The 16,260-nt window shown below is 31.7% G+C and overlaps 1 protein-coding gene across 4 annotated transcripts in view; it reads right to left on the reverse strand.

Annotated features, from left to right (window-relative positions):
* LOC136970130 (putative RNA polymerase II subunit B1 CTD phosphatase RPAP2 homolog) overlaps window positions 1-16,260 on the reverse strand; it is a 37,040-nt gene that overhangs the window by 11,754 nt on the left and 9,026 nt on the right. For 2 of the 4 annotated variants that reach the window (XR_010879958.1, XM_067264668.1), the window contains exon 5: window positions 7,919-8,041. Coding sequence is in view for 3 of the 4 variants with exons in the window: in XM_067264668.1 (XP_067120769.1) it covers window positions 7,963-8,041 (79 nt within the window). In the remaining variant the exon portion in view is untranslated. Of the gene's footprint in view, window positions 1-5,745; window positions 5,814-7,918; window positions 8,042-16,260 lie in introns of those variants that run through there. The other 2 variants (XM_067264733.1, XM_067264559.1) reach the window with 2 other exon arrangements.

Here is a 16,260-nt window from a genome sequence, read left to right on the forward strand (position 1 = left end):
GGCATCTAGTATAAACTAGTTTCAACTAGTTAAAACGCATTCTAACTAAAAACTGGTTTTTATTGTAACATATGCATTACACAGCATCCCATAAAAATTTTTCAAATCTTCCATTTTTATCATATTGAGATATTTATATTTACGAGATTTAAGAGTGACGGAAAGGTATGGATGTAACGCGAACCTTCACAGTAAAAAAAAAAAAAACTTTTATCACTAAATTAGTGCAGTTGAGATGACACAAACTAAACTGTAATTTTTATTACTACTTTCATTAAAATAAAACTCTCATTTGTTTATGAGATACTGTATAATTATTTTTAGACATATTCCAAAAAGGAAGACAATTAGCATTCAGCTTGAAGTTTGACTGGAAGGCAAGGAGGCGGACAGCCCTAGGATCTGCGCGGTCCTAGGCAAGACGTATTTTTGAGGCCCATTAAAAGATCTATGGAAATAGGTTACATTTATTTAGATCTACAGTAATACGGACATTTTTAATACTGTATAGAAATAAACAGAACACCACACAATGAAGTAATAAAAACGCGTTTTATGATGAATTATAAAATTCAATAGGTATGCAGAAATTCACCTAGAAAACTACTCTCCCACTTTTAGCAATTAATCAATTGATGTTTGTTAAGTTACGGCAACGCAATACTTGGGCGATCTGCCTAGGGGGATGCCTTCCGAGAGGTCTTTTTTATGGATAACTGGCCGCTATTCGGGCGTTACAGACGTGGAGAAAACCCGGAAAACTCCACGTAGCCGCCCGTCCTGGCGAGGCGCGAACCCACCACCGAACTCCCAGTGTTCAGGGAACGGAACCGCTTGGCCACTGGTGGGCCCAATTAATCGATTACGGAGAAGCGTCCGGTTCTACAGCAACATCTCTTTCGATAGACGAGATCAAAAACGAAGAAAGTCTCTCCACACACTGACGATCGCAGGTAGTTCAAAATCTATTTTAATTTTGAAAAGGATCGTTCTGCAGATGCAACAGATACCGGAACAATTATAATTTTAATAATTGACAATTCGATGATTTAAATATTAAAATATACTACCAAATTTGCCATGTCCTAGAAGTTCTTCTTTATCGCTTTTATGTAAAGGGCCACTTCCGAGAATGCTCAAATGCCAGATAACTGGTCATCCTAACTGTACGACGTCGATGTAAATGATAAACATGTTGTTATAAATGTCAGGATTTTAGAAAAAGTAATGTACATTTAAACTGAAATGTCAGAATGTCATATACTCCTACTTTGTTTGGAAAAAGAACGATTACGCTTTCTTGGAATATACGGCAAAAAACGAAAATGAGAGTTCGAGAACGAGGAAGAATTCGAAAAATCTAAATCTGAATCGGAGATTCGAAGGTAGTGACCCGAAAATAAGGTAGCTTTGTGTACACTTATCATATTGTAAATAAACGCGAGTTTCGTTTTATACAAATAATTGTATAAATTTGTCCAAATAATCTGTACTGTACGTGTTCTTCGGAGTCGGAAGTCGACCAAAAGAACATCAAAATGTAACTCGAAATTTTCATATTTAAAATTCATAAATAAATTCCATCTTTCAAATGAAAAACAGGAATGGATGAATTTAACCCTATAAAAAGTAAAATACCGTATACGGGAAATAACAATAAAAGACATAATAGCGAGGTCGCAGCCGAAGTTTTCAAAGCGAAAACGTGTACGTCGGGTGTTCAGCGCCGCCTTCCTGTAAGTCTAGAAGTTTGACAATGGCGTTTGGAACGTCGAGCATGATTGCACTGACGTTCCAAACGCCATTGTCAAACTTCTAGACTTACAGGAAGGCGGCGCTGAACACCCGACGTACACGTTTTCGCATTGAAAACGTCGTCTGCAACCTCGCTAATAATTGGCTTAGAGATCAGAAAACTGAATATAAAGTGTCATAAAACTTCACGATCTTAAACATTTTAACAATGAGGGTGTACTATAGATTACTATCTATGGAATTTCGGGACTTTGAGTATATATCTGAACTGACGGGACCGAGACGAATTCAACGATACCCTACTTTTGGACCGGAGACGAAAAATAAAAAAGTTATCATACTTTTTCACTTACCATACTTTTTTAATGCTCTCACGAAGACGGCACCATAGTTGCTAGTACTGCCATCTTGCGATAAAGTCTGCAAACCATGACGTCGGACTACGGTCATCTCCAGTAGGGTTAAACACGCGATACGAGAGCGGAGAGAGCGACGCGACTTCCGATCATCGCGCGATCGCCATTTCGGTTAATGTTACTTATGGCAGCGAACATGGCGGCCCGACTGACCTCTCGTATGGGCGCCACCACACGCCGCCATGTGCTAAACTAGTGATCGATTCACGGTAGTTCTTGAACAAAGTAAAAAAGGGGGGAAACGTCTACTAAAGGCAATTTTAACGGCAAGCGACGGGACTCCCGATCGCGATAGCGAGGCCGACTTAGCGAGAGAGCGACGCGACTCCCTATCATCGCGCGATCGCCGGAAGAAAGTATGATAACTTTTTTATTTTTCGTCTCTGGTCCAAAAGTAGGGTATCGTTGAACTCGTCTCCGGTCCAAAAGTAGGGTATCGTTGAACTCGTCTCGGTCCCCTCAGTTCAGATATATACTCAAAGTCCCGAAATTCCATAGATAGTAATCTATAGTATCCCCAAAAATGATTTATGTTTGTTAATTTGAAGAATATTTAATTATACGAGAAACAACTCGTATTTTCCAATGGCCAATTGAAAATTAAAAATTAGTTTATTTCTGTTCCACACATGAAAATCATCTTATGATATACAAACATTTTAAAACATTAATTAATTAAGTACAAACAACACCTTGACATAAGGGTAGCTAAATCACTTTACTAAAAGTTTTTCGGCTCTATTGATGAGCCCTCGTCGGGTAAATATTGTTCGAATTCGGAACAACTTAACATCGAATATTTCTTGAAAAATTGGAAGTAACATCCACAACAAGAAAAAGAATAAAAGTATAGTTAATGTTAAAAAAAATCGTTAAGTTAAAAATCCCAATTACTATACTAACAAAATTTTTTTCCTAAACAAATTAATACAACTTAACTAGGTAATATTTAAGATTGACAACTGCCGAGTATTAATGCACATACCACAAGGTGTTTTTACTCGTCCCAAGTCCTTTTGCAAAAGCGTATCTCCATGCCGTTGGAAATCGAGAAGCATGGCGTTAACGTATTCATTTCTAAATTTGTGTTCAAAAATCTTTTTTTTCTTTATTCATGGCTATAGATGTTTGTTTGATTGTTTCATTAAATTACGGCAACGCAACACTTGGGCGATCTGCCTAGGGGGAATGCCGTCCGGAAAGGTCCTTTTAAGGTTAACTGGCCCCTATTCAGGCGTTACAGATGTGCAGAAAACCTGGAAAACTCCACGTGGCTAATCCGTCCTGGCCAGGCGCGAACCCATGACCGAACTACCAGTGTTCAGGGGACGGAACCGCTTGGCCACTGGTGAGCCTCATGGCTGTAGAGGGCGAATGCATTTCATTAATGATTTCAGGGTCCTCCCAAAGTACCAAGCCACGAATTAAAAAAATGCGATATTACAACAGTGACGTAGCGAACATAACTGGCGCCCGGTGCATGTGCAAGTGGCCCCATATACCCCTTGCTACGCCACAGCAATACAACAATTTAATGCGTAGAAGTATCACAAAGCTGTCTTCTTTAATTCTTAACGTCCTTTATATACTTCGGAACAAAGTCCTTACGGCAGAGTCGACCCTTCCTTTATACGTTACTTTGAATTAAAGAAGACACCTTTGTGATACTTCTACTCATTAAATTGTTGTAATATATTAATTTCGTCCTGCCATATTTCAATTATTTTAAATTAATGTTTTAATTGAAATAATTGCGATTTTTGGACACAAATTTAGAAATGAATACGTTAACGCCAGGCTCCTATAACGATTTTCCAACGGTATAGAGATACGCTTTTACAAAAGGACTTGGGACGAGTAAAAACACTCTGTAGTATGTGCATTAATACTCGGCAGTTGTCAATCTTAAATATTACCAGGTTATTATATTAATTTGTTTAGGAAAAAAATTTTGTTAGTATAGTAATTGGAATTTTTAACTTAACGAATTTTTTTTAACATTAACTATACTTTTATTCTTTTTCTTGTTGTGGATGTTACTTCCAATTTTTCAAGAAATATTCGATGTTAAGTCGTTCCGAATTCGAGCAATATTTTACCCGAGGGCTCATCAATACAGTCGAAAAACGTTTAGCCATTTAGTAAAGTGATTTAACGGCCTGTATTAAGATGTTGTTTGTACTTAGTTTAAAATAGGAGCTGGGTTATAATGGATTGTTATATAAATTAATGCTGGCAATAAAACCAATTTTGAACGGGCATTGTTATTGTTCAGTTTGAAATCAGTTATTAAATTTATATACTGTATTTCTTTTCAAACAGTGTAGAAATCTCAGACTATAAAAGGCCACGTATTTTAAAGTTGATAATTCTTTACAATGTATTAATTAAAATTGCTCTAGCTATTAAAATGATGCATAACTTATATTTGGATCTTAAAAAATGAACGAGTGTATAAAAAGTAGCGTACAAAAATATATTAATTCAATATATTATTATTTTTTTATTGTATAGAAATAAGAGTGTATTTACAATTTTTCAACTTTATTAATATTAATAAACTGCAATAATAAAACATCAATTCCCCCGAACTCAACTTTTAAAACCAGTTAATCAATTTTGAAAATTTCTCGTTTTTTGCAGCACTAGTATTAAGATGAATTTTTTTTTTTTTAGTCAAAATGAGATGATCTGTTGAAAAGTATTTATATTACATACATTTGAAACTGAATTTATGTATAATAGCCTTAATTAATATTTAGAAATTTGGAAAAGTTTCTAATTAGTTTCTACCTGTTTCAACCTTTTTTTTCTGTGACTGTTAGATTTATTAGAAATAAATTGAGATTACATGAAAAGAAACTACATTTAAAAGGTACGGAATCCAACTTATTAAATTATGTTATAACAGATTAATCGCCTAGGATTAAACATACGCACATAACTTTAATGGTGACATTTTTCAGATTAATGATGGAAGCCGATTTTTAATAACTGTTTCTAAGGATAGTTGTGATAATATAATTGTAACTAATTCTATCATCATAAGGATTTATTCGTGAGTAAATTTAATGATGATAAGTTATTGTTGCTTAATAGTAGCCTATTCCCGGTCTTACAAATAAGAAAATAGTTTTAGGAATAGAATACATTCTAGAAAAAATCCCAGCAATTTGGTGGAGGACGACTGGGCGAATGGAAAATTAGTTGAACAATTATCTTTAAAAATTACGTAGAAAAGACTAAAATTTCTTGATTTTCATCATGTCCGATCACCAGGAACAACAGTCTTCTATTGCAGAGACGACCTTTCATTACAAATAACGCCTCTGCAAAAATGTGAAAAACAGCCTAAAAAGTTCACAGATGACAAACCAATTAAAAAATACATAATTTCTTTCAAAAAGTGGCTGATGAATTTATACATTAATATCACATGGGAAAAATCAAGACATTTTAGTCTTTCCTACATAATTTGTCAGCCACTTTTTGAAAAAAATTATCTTTAAATTTTCAAAAAATATATATGAAGAATTTGTGGGCATAGGCAAGGGGATCAACGGGCCTGGATTCTTCACAGCTTTTTTTAGGAACTAAGCATGTTGAACTCATTAAATTATTAATACGTATTTAAAGTAGAAACTAAATACAGGTACAAAAGTAACGTTCATTTTCCACTTAAGAAAGATTTACAGTAAAATGTACAACAATATTTTATAACATCTTATGTTATATAAATTCAATAATTTTAATAAGAGAAATTTAGAATGAATATTCGTTTTAAAATATCCATCATATATAGCTATTACAGATTCATTTTGAAAACTGACAAAACTGCAATTATTATTAGATGCATCTTTTAAAGGATGCATTTTGCACAAAATGGATAAAGGATGCACAAAATGATACATTTTGAATTACTTGAAGAGGATAAATAAAAATATGAAAGTTTGAATTTAATATGTTGTTTAATGCTATAACATATGGATAATTTTTCTAAACACATTGATTTTTTAAAAATATAAGGTACAGAGGCTTAATTATAGGGGTTAGCTTTCTAAGCATTTTGATAAATCTAAAATTTAGCTTGAAATGAGCTTTAAATTTATGCTTTATAACAATGAACATTTAAATTATTTATGCCAATAATGGATTTCATCTATTAGTATTAAATGTAGTTTTTCTAATTTATTAAAATTAACTATTATCAGCAATAATGCAAAAATAAATAAATAAATAAATCAATCAATTAATCTTTAAAATGTACAAAGACATTTAACAAATATTTATATTATAATGACTGAATGATCAACATTAAATGTAGAGTTTTTAAAATATTTTAAAAATAAATAAATCTCTGAATAAATCTAAAGCTAAAATTAATGAATGTGTGATAACTTAGAAATGAAATTCAAAGATTTATTATTGCAAAAGATTTCTGAAGAAAAACTACAGGTAAGACATTTTAAATATTAAAAAACTGATCACTGTAAACAAGCTGCCAATTAATGTTTTGATCAAAGTTTTAACAAATAAGTTTCAGAAAGAAAAATACCGTATTTACTCGCATATAGGATGAGGTGTGACTTTAAAGGTCAAAATAAAGAAAATTAGATTTATTAATACAATTATAATTTTATTTCGTTTAATCACAAATAAAATATCAAATGCACACATTGTCCCGCAAAAATTACCGGCATTTTAAACTTTAAGGAGAAAGCTTGTAAAATCGGCAAAATAATTTGTTCATGTAAAGCCGGACAATCGGGAACCTTTTTATCAATTCTTAACAGTTGAATCCACTCTCGAGTTTATTTTGAGTTTCTCTCACCACTTACGAGTTTCTCTGAATTCTGATTTCTGAATAATCATCTGTTTTCACGTGGGAATGGATTAAAACTTATATTGGGTTTTCATGTGATTTTGGAATTCAATTCAAAATCTTTGCTTTTTTCTATTGCTATTCAATGTTACTCTCAAGAATGATTGAAATGACTCAGATAAAATACTTTTGTTTTTAAACACAAGAGGGTGAACATCTGGTAAAAAATGCAAACACACTGTTCACAAAAATTATTGCAAAAATGCAAAGAATTCTTCACTTGCACATATAGAACATCCTAGGTTTTTGAAGCAGTAAAAATCTCGTCTCATATGTGAGTAAATATGGTAATTAATTTGATAGAATTTTCCATTAAATTAGCTTTTAATGATATTTTAAGTTAATCTGAATGCAATTTTCTAGTATTACATAAAGTACTATAATATCTAGTTATTATTTACAATACAAAGTATTATGATTTCTAGTTATTATCTAATACTTATTCATAGATATTAGATTAAAACTAGAAATAAAAACACTTTAATAAAAAAGAAATGAAAATAAATCATAATTTTTACCCAGATGTTAACATTATTTTAAAAATAAATTTACTTATAATCTTGACATGAAATGTTTACATGTTTAAAAAAATTGAAATTAAAAAAGCCTAAAACATTTTACCAATATGTAATATTAAATATTGTTTCTAAAACTAAATCTTTCAATGCTTAAGTTTTACAAACAAATTTCTCAAAAATAATAATTTATGCTGTAACAATTTATTATTTATTTTTATTTTTTCAATTTTATATATTTGATAAAAAGATATTCCAATAAATTATTACTTGAGTAAAAAAAAAAATAAAGTATTGTAGAGTTTAAAGAATAAGAATTTTTAAATATGTTTTTATATAAATGAGCTTACTTTTACATCTTGAAATAAAACTATATTGACTTTTTCTTCTTCCTTTAATAGCCATAATGGTGTTGTGGATAATTGTTCTTTAACATAATTAGATTCCTTGAAACACTTAGCAGAACAGAAATACTACGTAAAAATAATTTATAATAATTACCACAAATTAAATCATGTAATATTTTTAACAGCTATTCAAATCAGATTATCATTTATTTGCATTATTTATACATAATAAAAACAAAAATAAATGTAATTTTTAAAGTTCTTTCCTCTCATTTATATTTATTTATGATAAAATAATAATTTATCTGAATTAATGTAATGAATTGTGTGTAACACTATAATAATTTGATCAGCTTTTATTTTTAAATAAATTTGTTTAAAGCTGCAGCAGTTTATAGATGAAACATATCATAATGATAAGAATACAAAGCTATTTGTATAATTCTGAATATTATGTAAGTTAATATATAAAACTCTCTAAATAAACAAACAAAGATTTCATTATTATTCATACTGTCATATATCATTTTATTAATAATTTTGAAAAAAAAAAATATATATATATATCTCATACTTAAACAACTGTATAAAAATAATATTCATCCAAAGCATTAACCAAAGAAATATATTTTTCACTTATAAAAGTTATTAGAAAATAAATAATAAAGAACTGATTTATTTAGTTAACAGAAAGATCACAGAGTGCTACCAAATTCTACAGTAAAGCTCACAAAGACTCACAGTTGGCACTTTAACAAGTAATGTTGAAGTGCGAACTCTGGACCTTAATATTTCTATGATCAAAGAACTGATTTGGATAAAATTTAAAATATTTATTGTCCATGATGAGTACTATAGATAAATATAAACATCTTACAAAACCTGATACATTACAACAACACTACATCAGCTACTGTATGACATTGGTTTATATATTTGGTGATAACAATTATAAATTACTAATAAATTTGATCCTAGAGAGAGGTGTTAGGTGCCATCTAAGATCAAAATTTATATCATCGATATAAATATAACTATCATTATAACAATAATGTTAAATATACAGGAAGTGGATATCAGACCAGAAGTCTAGGTAGCGTAATTGGCAATGCATCTGCACAGCAAGTGGGAGTTGCAGGTTTGAGTCCTGTTCCGGGCCCATTCTTTTCTTCTAGTTTAATCTAAAATTATTTAATTGAATTATAATTATTAAATTTAATACGAGATGGTGCCTAACACCTCCCTCTAGGGTCAAATTTATCAGTAATTTATAATTATTTTTATCAATAAATAGACCAATGTTATACAGCAGTTGATGTAGTGTTAGAGTACTATGAAAGTCTTAAATTTTGAAAAAATTTGTTGAATCCTTTGGACTTATGTAATTGGCATTTTGTCACCTAGATTTACAACAAAAGAGAATATGCAGACTTCTAAATTTTTCAGTAGCTTGGTGTGGCACCAAGCTACTGAAAAATCTAGAAGTCTGCATACGTTTAATAGCTTGTTTGAGAGCTGACCACCACCTGTTTGCTTTTTGAAGATTTTATTTAAAAATATTGAGTATTTATAAAATAATACAGTAGAGAACTGAAAATCGGAATCAATTGGGGACTGGGGTTGTTCAGATTAGTGATTTGTTCTGATTACCGATTATGTACGAATAAATATATTAACCTGTCTGATGTTCAAATTTTTCTCCGTTGCGTGTCACTTCGTGTTGAATTTTCGTCGATTTTAAGCCTAACGAAAATTTTTATAATAATAATCGAGGCTATCGTATCGTTAAAAATTATTTCTTTATTTTGTACAAACAAAATAAATATATTGAAGAATATAAAAACATGAAAATTATACTTTAGAAGTAAATTTAGTATCAAAAACGTTTGATTCAGCACGACACAGTCCGAGTGAAAATCGTTCCGATTACCGGAGTTCCGATTAACGAGTCTCTACTGTAGTTCATGTTTAAAATTTTAACATACATGGTCTGTTCAAAAGGTTCTGGAACATTTCAAATAGTGTGACAATGCAATTTGGCAACAATATATGGTCATGTGCATTTGGTAGCAGTGATCTTCCTTCATAACCTGCCAGCCATCATCTTATTCTGCTGCAATTACTTTCTGTACTATGGATTTTTGTTTACATGCGTGTAGAGGATGATCTGTGATTTGCAAGAGCAGTGGATCAGCATCAAATTTTGCTGTAAACTTAAGAAAATGTTTACAGAGACCCATCTTAAATTTTGAAATGCTGAAGCAGATTTATGGTGATAAACGTCTTACTCATATGCAATGTTACGAGTGGTTCAAGAGATTTAAGGATGGTTGGTAGTTAGCAGATGATGATGATGATGATGACCATCTACATCATCTGACAACACTTACATTGCACAAGTTCGTGAAGCCATGCATTGTAATCGTCATTTGACAGTTCAGAAACTTGTCAAAGAGTGTAACATCTCAATATGATCATGCTATAGCATCCTCAAAGAAAAATTGCAGGTGCATCATGTCAGTGCAAAGTTTGTGCCATGACTCCTGATACAAAATCAGAGAGACACTCAGGCATCTGTCAGGATCTTTTGGATTGTGCCAATAAGGATGGACCTTCATGAAAAGAATCATTATCAGTGATGAAACTTGGGTGTATGGATTCAATGTAGAAATGAAAAGGCAGTCATCACAGTGGGCTGAGAAAATGTTGCCACGATTGAAGACAGTACAACAGGTCAGGTCAAAGGTGAAAATCATGATGTTTTTATTTTGACATCAGAGGCACTGTGCATCATTCTTACCAGACAGACAAATGATGAATCAAAACTATTATCTGGAAGTGCTAAAATACCAATGAAAAAGTGTCAGAAAGAAAAGGCCTAAACTCTAGAAAAAACTTCTTGCATCATTAGCAGAGACACATGTGCTGGCACATTTGTCTCTGCTAATTTGTGATTTCTTAGCTAAAACAGGAAAACCTGCCCTTCCCCATCCACCCTACTCACCTGACCTTGCTCCTGCACACTTTTTTATATTTTCTATGCTGAAATCCACTTTGAAAGAATATAAATTTCAGACAATTGAAGACATAAAAAAATATTTGCAGGAGCATTCTGAATTTTTCTTCCACAAGTGATTCTGAAAAATGCTTAACAGGTGGTACTTACAGAAATGACAATACTACTGGAAGCAGTGTTTTGATTAAGGAGGAGAGTACTTTGAAGGAGACAAGGACAATTCCATGGTGGTAGATACATCCAAAAAATGAATTAAAAATAGAGTATGGAACTTTTTGAAAAAACCATGCATCATGTGATAAGACATAGTGAAGGCTATCATGTAACTGCATGTGAAAATAAAATTATCATGTGATATCAGATAATTATCACATGACTTCATGTCTTTGATTACTTTTGATCAATAGATCAAATGTTATCAATTCAAATAATTAATATAAACATAATTTAAAAATACACTAAGCACAAGACCAACACCAGCACTATGAAAAGAAAAATTTACTAATGTTTTCATCTATATGAAATAGACATCATCAGGTACAAATGATATAGAACAAAACAGCTAACAAAAATTGTTTTTGTTAACCATTTTGTTCTATATCATTTGTACCTGATGATGTCTATTTCATATAGATGAAAACATTAGTAAATTTTTCTTTTCATAGTGCTAGTGTTGGTCTTGTTGTGGTGTATTTATACAAACCCAATTTTGGAAATATAATGATTTAAAAATAGAGTATTTATAAAATAATATCCCATTTTTTAAAATTTTGGCATATTATTAGTCAATCAGTTATCATGTTACATGACATACTACAGGCTCTCACGTGACTGTCAGGTGAATATAGAATTATCAAAAGGAAAACGGCAAAGCCATTCTTGGGACGAGACTATGTTTCGGAGAGCATGAGCAACTCATACACAAATCTCTCACTCATGCCTGTTTGTAGAAACAGTCTCAGGATTTTGTATTTTATTTTGACCTAGTTCTTGGTCCTCTGACTACCTACAAGTCTGGTTTATTTTATGTGCACATGATTTGGGCATCAAATACTCTGTGCCAAATTGCAACTTCTGACATGTACTCCTTCATACCTCTAAGGTGTGCAGCCATTGACAGCAGTGCAATTTTGGAGATCAGACATAGTCTCGTCAAAAATTATTCTATTATGAAGTGTCTGATGACTGAAAAATATTTGAAATACCATTAAAAAAAACCTGGTATAACCAGGTTGAAAAGTAAAGCTCAGCAAAACATTTAAATAAAGGAAACTTTTGAAGTTGTGGAATAAGAATACTGGAACCAGATATGACAGTAAGACTCAACATATGAACATTACACAGACTATAATTATAGTGTAAGGAGTCAACATTATCTTTTATTTCTGGGGCTTTTATTTAGTTATCATTATTATTTATTTTGGAGATTTTTATTTTGTTTGAAGGACAAAAATTCCACACCACCCTAAATGGAATTCTAAAATAATAAAAATTTGTACTGTTTGCATGACTGACACTTGTAACACAAATTTCACCAATCTAACAAGGCTTCTTGGATTAAGAAATCTCCAAGTGAAGTTAAAGAATTGTTTCTTAAATCATTTTTGCTAATCTTAAAAAACTCAACCTTTTTTTTGGGAAGATTGAAAAGAAAATTATAACCTAAAATGATTGCATAGAAAACAAAATAATTATTAGTGCATAAGTATGTAAATGAGTTAGAATTGCATAGCTAACTGTGACATCACATCAAGGCATATAAAACCCCAGTGACAATGAAGAACACAAGGTGAAGCTTCTGAGCACAAGTGAAGAGAGTTTCAGATCAAGTGATAAAAATGAATTTCCTGGAATTTTTTGGTATCACATTATGTGGTTTAGATCATAAGAATTTTTCTTTTGTTGTGATTAATCAAGTTTTGTTCTACTTGGTCAGTTTTAATGGAGGAATAATTCTAAGAGCCACCGCAAACTAGCACTTTGCAAAAGCAAAATGCTAGCAAACGTGCCTAGCACAACCAATGATGTCAAAGACCCCATCCCTCTCTTCTTGCTCATGTGGTTTTTCCTTTGCTAGAGCAGCGATACGAGAGTACTCTCACTGTTCACAGAATTCAACAATGAGAACAGTTACACTAGCAAGAGAGAGCAGGGGAAAATGGATGACTACATAAACATGACACAAGTCAAAAAAAAAATAATAGAATTTTATCGACGTACATAAATTACATGATTAATACATTCAGTATTGAAAAGAAAATGATATAAACATTGTATATTCAAATAGTAAATAGCTATTTATAAAAAGGCTTAAGCCTAGTTAGGCTTAACTAGTAGGCATATTTTTCCCATGAGGTTTCAAAGTTGAACGAAAACTGGAACGAAAACTGACTGATTACAAGTATAGGTTATAATAAAATCTTTGTTCTATAGCCAGTCCACACCTGTAGAATCCACATCATGTGGACTACGCTACACGAGCAAACATTGTGTAGTTTGTGGCTGCTTCATGCCCAAGTAGCTTATCTAGCAAAAATGGCCCATAGCATCATGGGAAAAAAGGCGGGGCTTGGGAGCGTGACCGAGCGTATGCTAGCTCTCGCTTCCTGTAGTTTGCGGCAGCTCTAAGTAAGAGCTAAGTTGCCCAATTGTTAAGAAAGTTTTGTGAACATTTGTTTTGGTTTCATTTTTGATGTGGATTAATTATAGTCTGAATTTTATACTTTTTGTGTAGTTTATCATCATTAACACATTTTTGTGGTTTTTTTTTACTAATCTCCTGTAAACAGTTCATTGCTCATAACAAATTTTGTTTTTCACTGATGAATAGTAATTTGGAACTTTTGTTATGCTAATCATGTTTCAAACTAACCTGTTTGTATAATTTTTGTCCATTTTAAAAGTCCACACCTAGCAACTGACCAATGCACTTTTTCATTGCTGTTTGTGTAATGCTGTTTCATTAGATTTAACTCCAGGCTGTTGAATGGTGCATTACAATAAAAAGTTTTGGATGATGCAATGTCACTATGATAATAAATTAAGAAAACATGCATCACCACAAAAAAAGGTCTGAGCTTTATTTTGTGCCTTAAAGTCATTACACCTACAATAATTTGGCTGAACATTAGACACCTTTCCACAACATAGTGAAGAAACTTAAGGCACAAAATAAACCTCAAAGCTGTGATGATACTTGTTTTCCTGATTTATTATCACTGATATTGTTTTATTCAAAACTTCCTGTAGTTGTAGTCTGTGTAATGTTAGGTTATTATTCAGATGTTGAGTCTTACTGTCAAATCTGGTTCCAGTATTCTTATGCCACAATTTTCAAAAGTTTTCTGTATTTAGACATTTTTGCTGAGCTTTAATTTTCAACCTGGTTCCCCAAATTTTTCTACAGGATTATAAAAATAGTTAGCATGTAACATATAACATAAAATTTATAAATTAAAGAAATTTTTGTTTTTGTATTAAAACTAAAATTCCTTTACCAAACGAACAGCCATATTCTTTATCAAACTATAAGGCTAAATAATTACTAAGCAATTTGTCACGAGGCAAGCCACCAGCCTTCCATTTATTGTTAAATATAATAATTATTGTGGTGGAGCATTAGTGAAGCCTCTTCTATAAGGCTTTCAGAATTGTGTTCTTTCTCAAAATCTTTTTGATCAATTCTGATTAAACTTTGCTGTTTCCCAATAATTGTAACAAGGAATCCAAAAATGTAATAAAATATGGGGTCCAAGACTTTGTTTTCAAGATATAAGATCATCTCACAAGTGTGTGCAATAAAACAATATCACACAAATCATGCAACTTTGTCATGTGATGTTTCACGGTTACTAGCATGTCTTCTATAGGCTTCGCTATTGAGTCAAGTTCATAAGTGAAATATATAATGTAGATGAGACTTGCCTTAGCACAGTCCATAAGCTGTCTAAAGTGTTGGCTCAAAAAGGTAAATACCCAGTTGGCACTATAACAAGTGGAGAGTGTGGTACAAATACAACTTATATTCGTTGTATGAATTCTGTGAAAGGATTCATACCACCAATACTCATTTTCAAAATAAAAAGAATAACAGATGATTTCAAAAAAGAAAGCCCACCTAATACTAAATAAATCTGTTATGACAATGGATGAATAATGGCCACATTGTTAATGGAATGGTTAGAAGAACATTTTATAAAATACACTAGACTGCAAAAAAGCAAGAAAAAACAAATGCTTCTTATCTTAGATGGCCATACCATGCATGTCAAAAATATACACACAATTAGACTTGTATGAGAATACAGTATCATTATGCTCTCTTTACCAGTTCACATGTCTTATAACCTCCAGCCACTGGATCAATCCTTTTTCAAATCTTTGAAACATCACTTCAGTCAAGTTTGTGAAACATGGATGTGTAATCATGCAGGAAACATGATAAAGCAATCAAATACATCTGAAATTTTGGGAGTTGCCTATCCGTGTGCTGTTTATATGGAAACTGCCACACGTAGGTTTGAATTATGTGGACCATGTTGTCACAAATTCAGAGACAAAAAATTTGTAGTTATGGAAAATATCAGACTCCATAACACTTAAATCTGAAATGGTACATCAAAATATCACTAACAAGGGGAGGGCACGACCTGGGAAATTCACTTTGGGATGAGACTTGGTATATAGGTAGTACTCCTTTAGGATGTTCAATCCTCAAAACAAGAAAGCGCAATGGCCAGCCAATTTTAAGAAAAAGGCCTTTAAAAATTTGAGCTCAGCTTATGTACTAATAAGTTTCGCTAGGTCAGCAGCTGCTGAGCAGCTCAGTCGACATCGTTCTTGGCTACCGCCAAGTCGTTCAGGGTTCAAATCTCGGTCTCAGATTAGTATTTTTTTTTTCTTTCTAAAAATTTTTTAAAATAAGTATTTTGAATATATATAAATATTAAAATTTTATTATAATAAATAATTTCATTTAAAAAAATGTTTAACACATATTACATGTCATTTTAATTATAATAATACAAAATAATTAATAAGTGTATTAATAATCATCATCATCAACTGTTGGTAAATTGATAGTATCTTCATTCACAGACATTTTACTGTAAAATATTGAAACTATTTGTATTATGGTGTGATATATTACGGAACACTATGATCTCTTTCGAAATCCAAAAGTAAACTGACACTCCAAATATCAGGTCAGTCCATAAGTCCATGCGCATTTTTATGACCTTGAGAAAAATCTTGTTTTGCTGTTGAAAATGTCAGTCTAATGTGATACTTTTCACACTGAAGTGTTAAATTGGATCTCATTTATATAATA

This window comes from Centruroides vittatus, unplaced genomic scaffold (genome assembly GCF_030686945.1).
Source record: "Centruroides vittatus isolate TY-2023 unplaced genomic scaffold, ASM3068694v2 contig_10, whole genome shotgun sequence".
Taxonomy (NCBI): Eukaryota; Metazoa; Arthropoda; class Arachnida; order Scorpiones; family Buthidae; genus Centruroides; species Centruroides vittatus.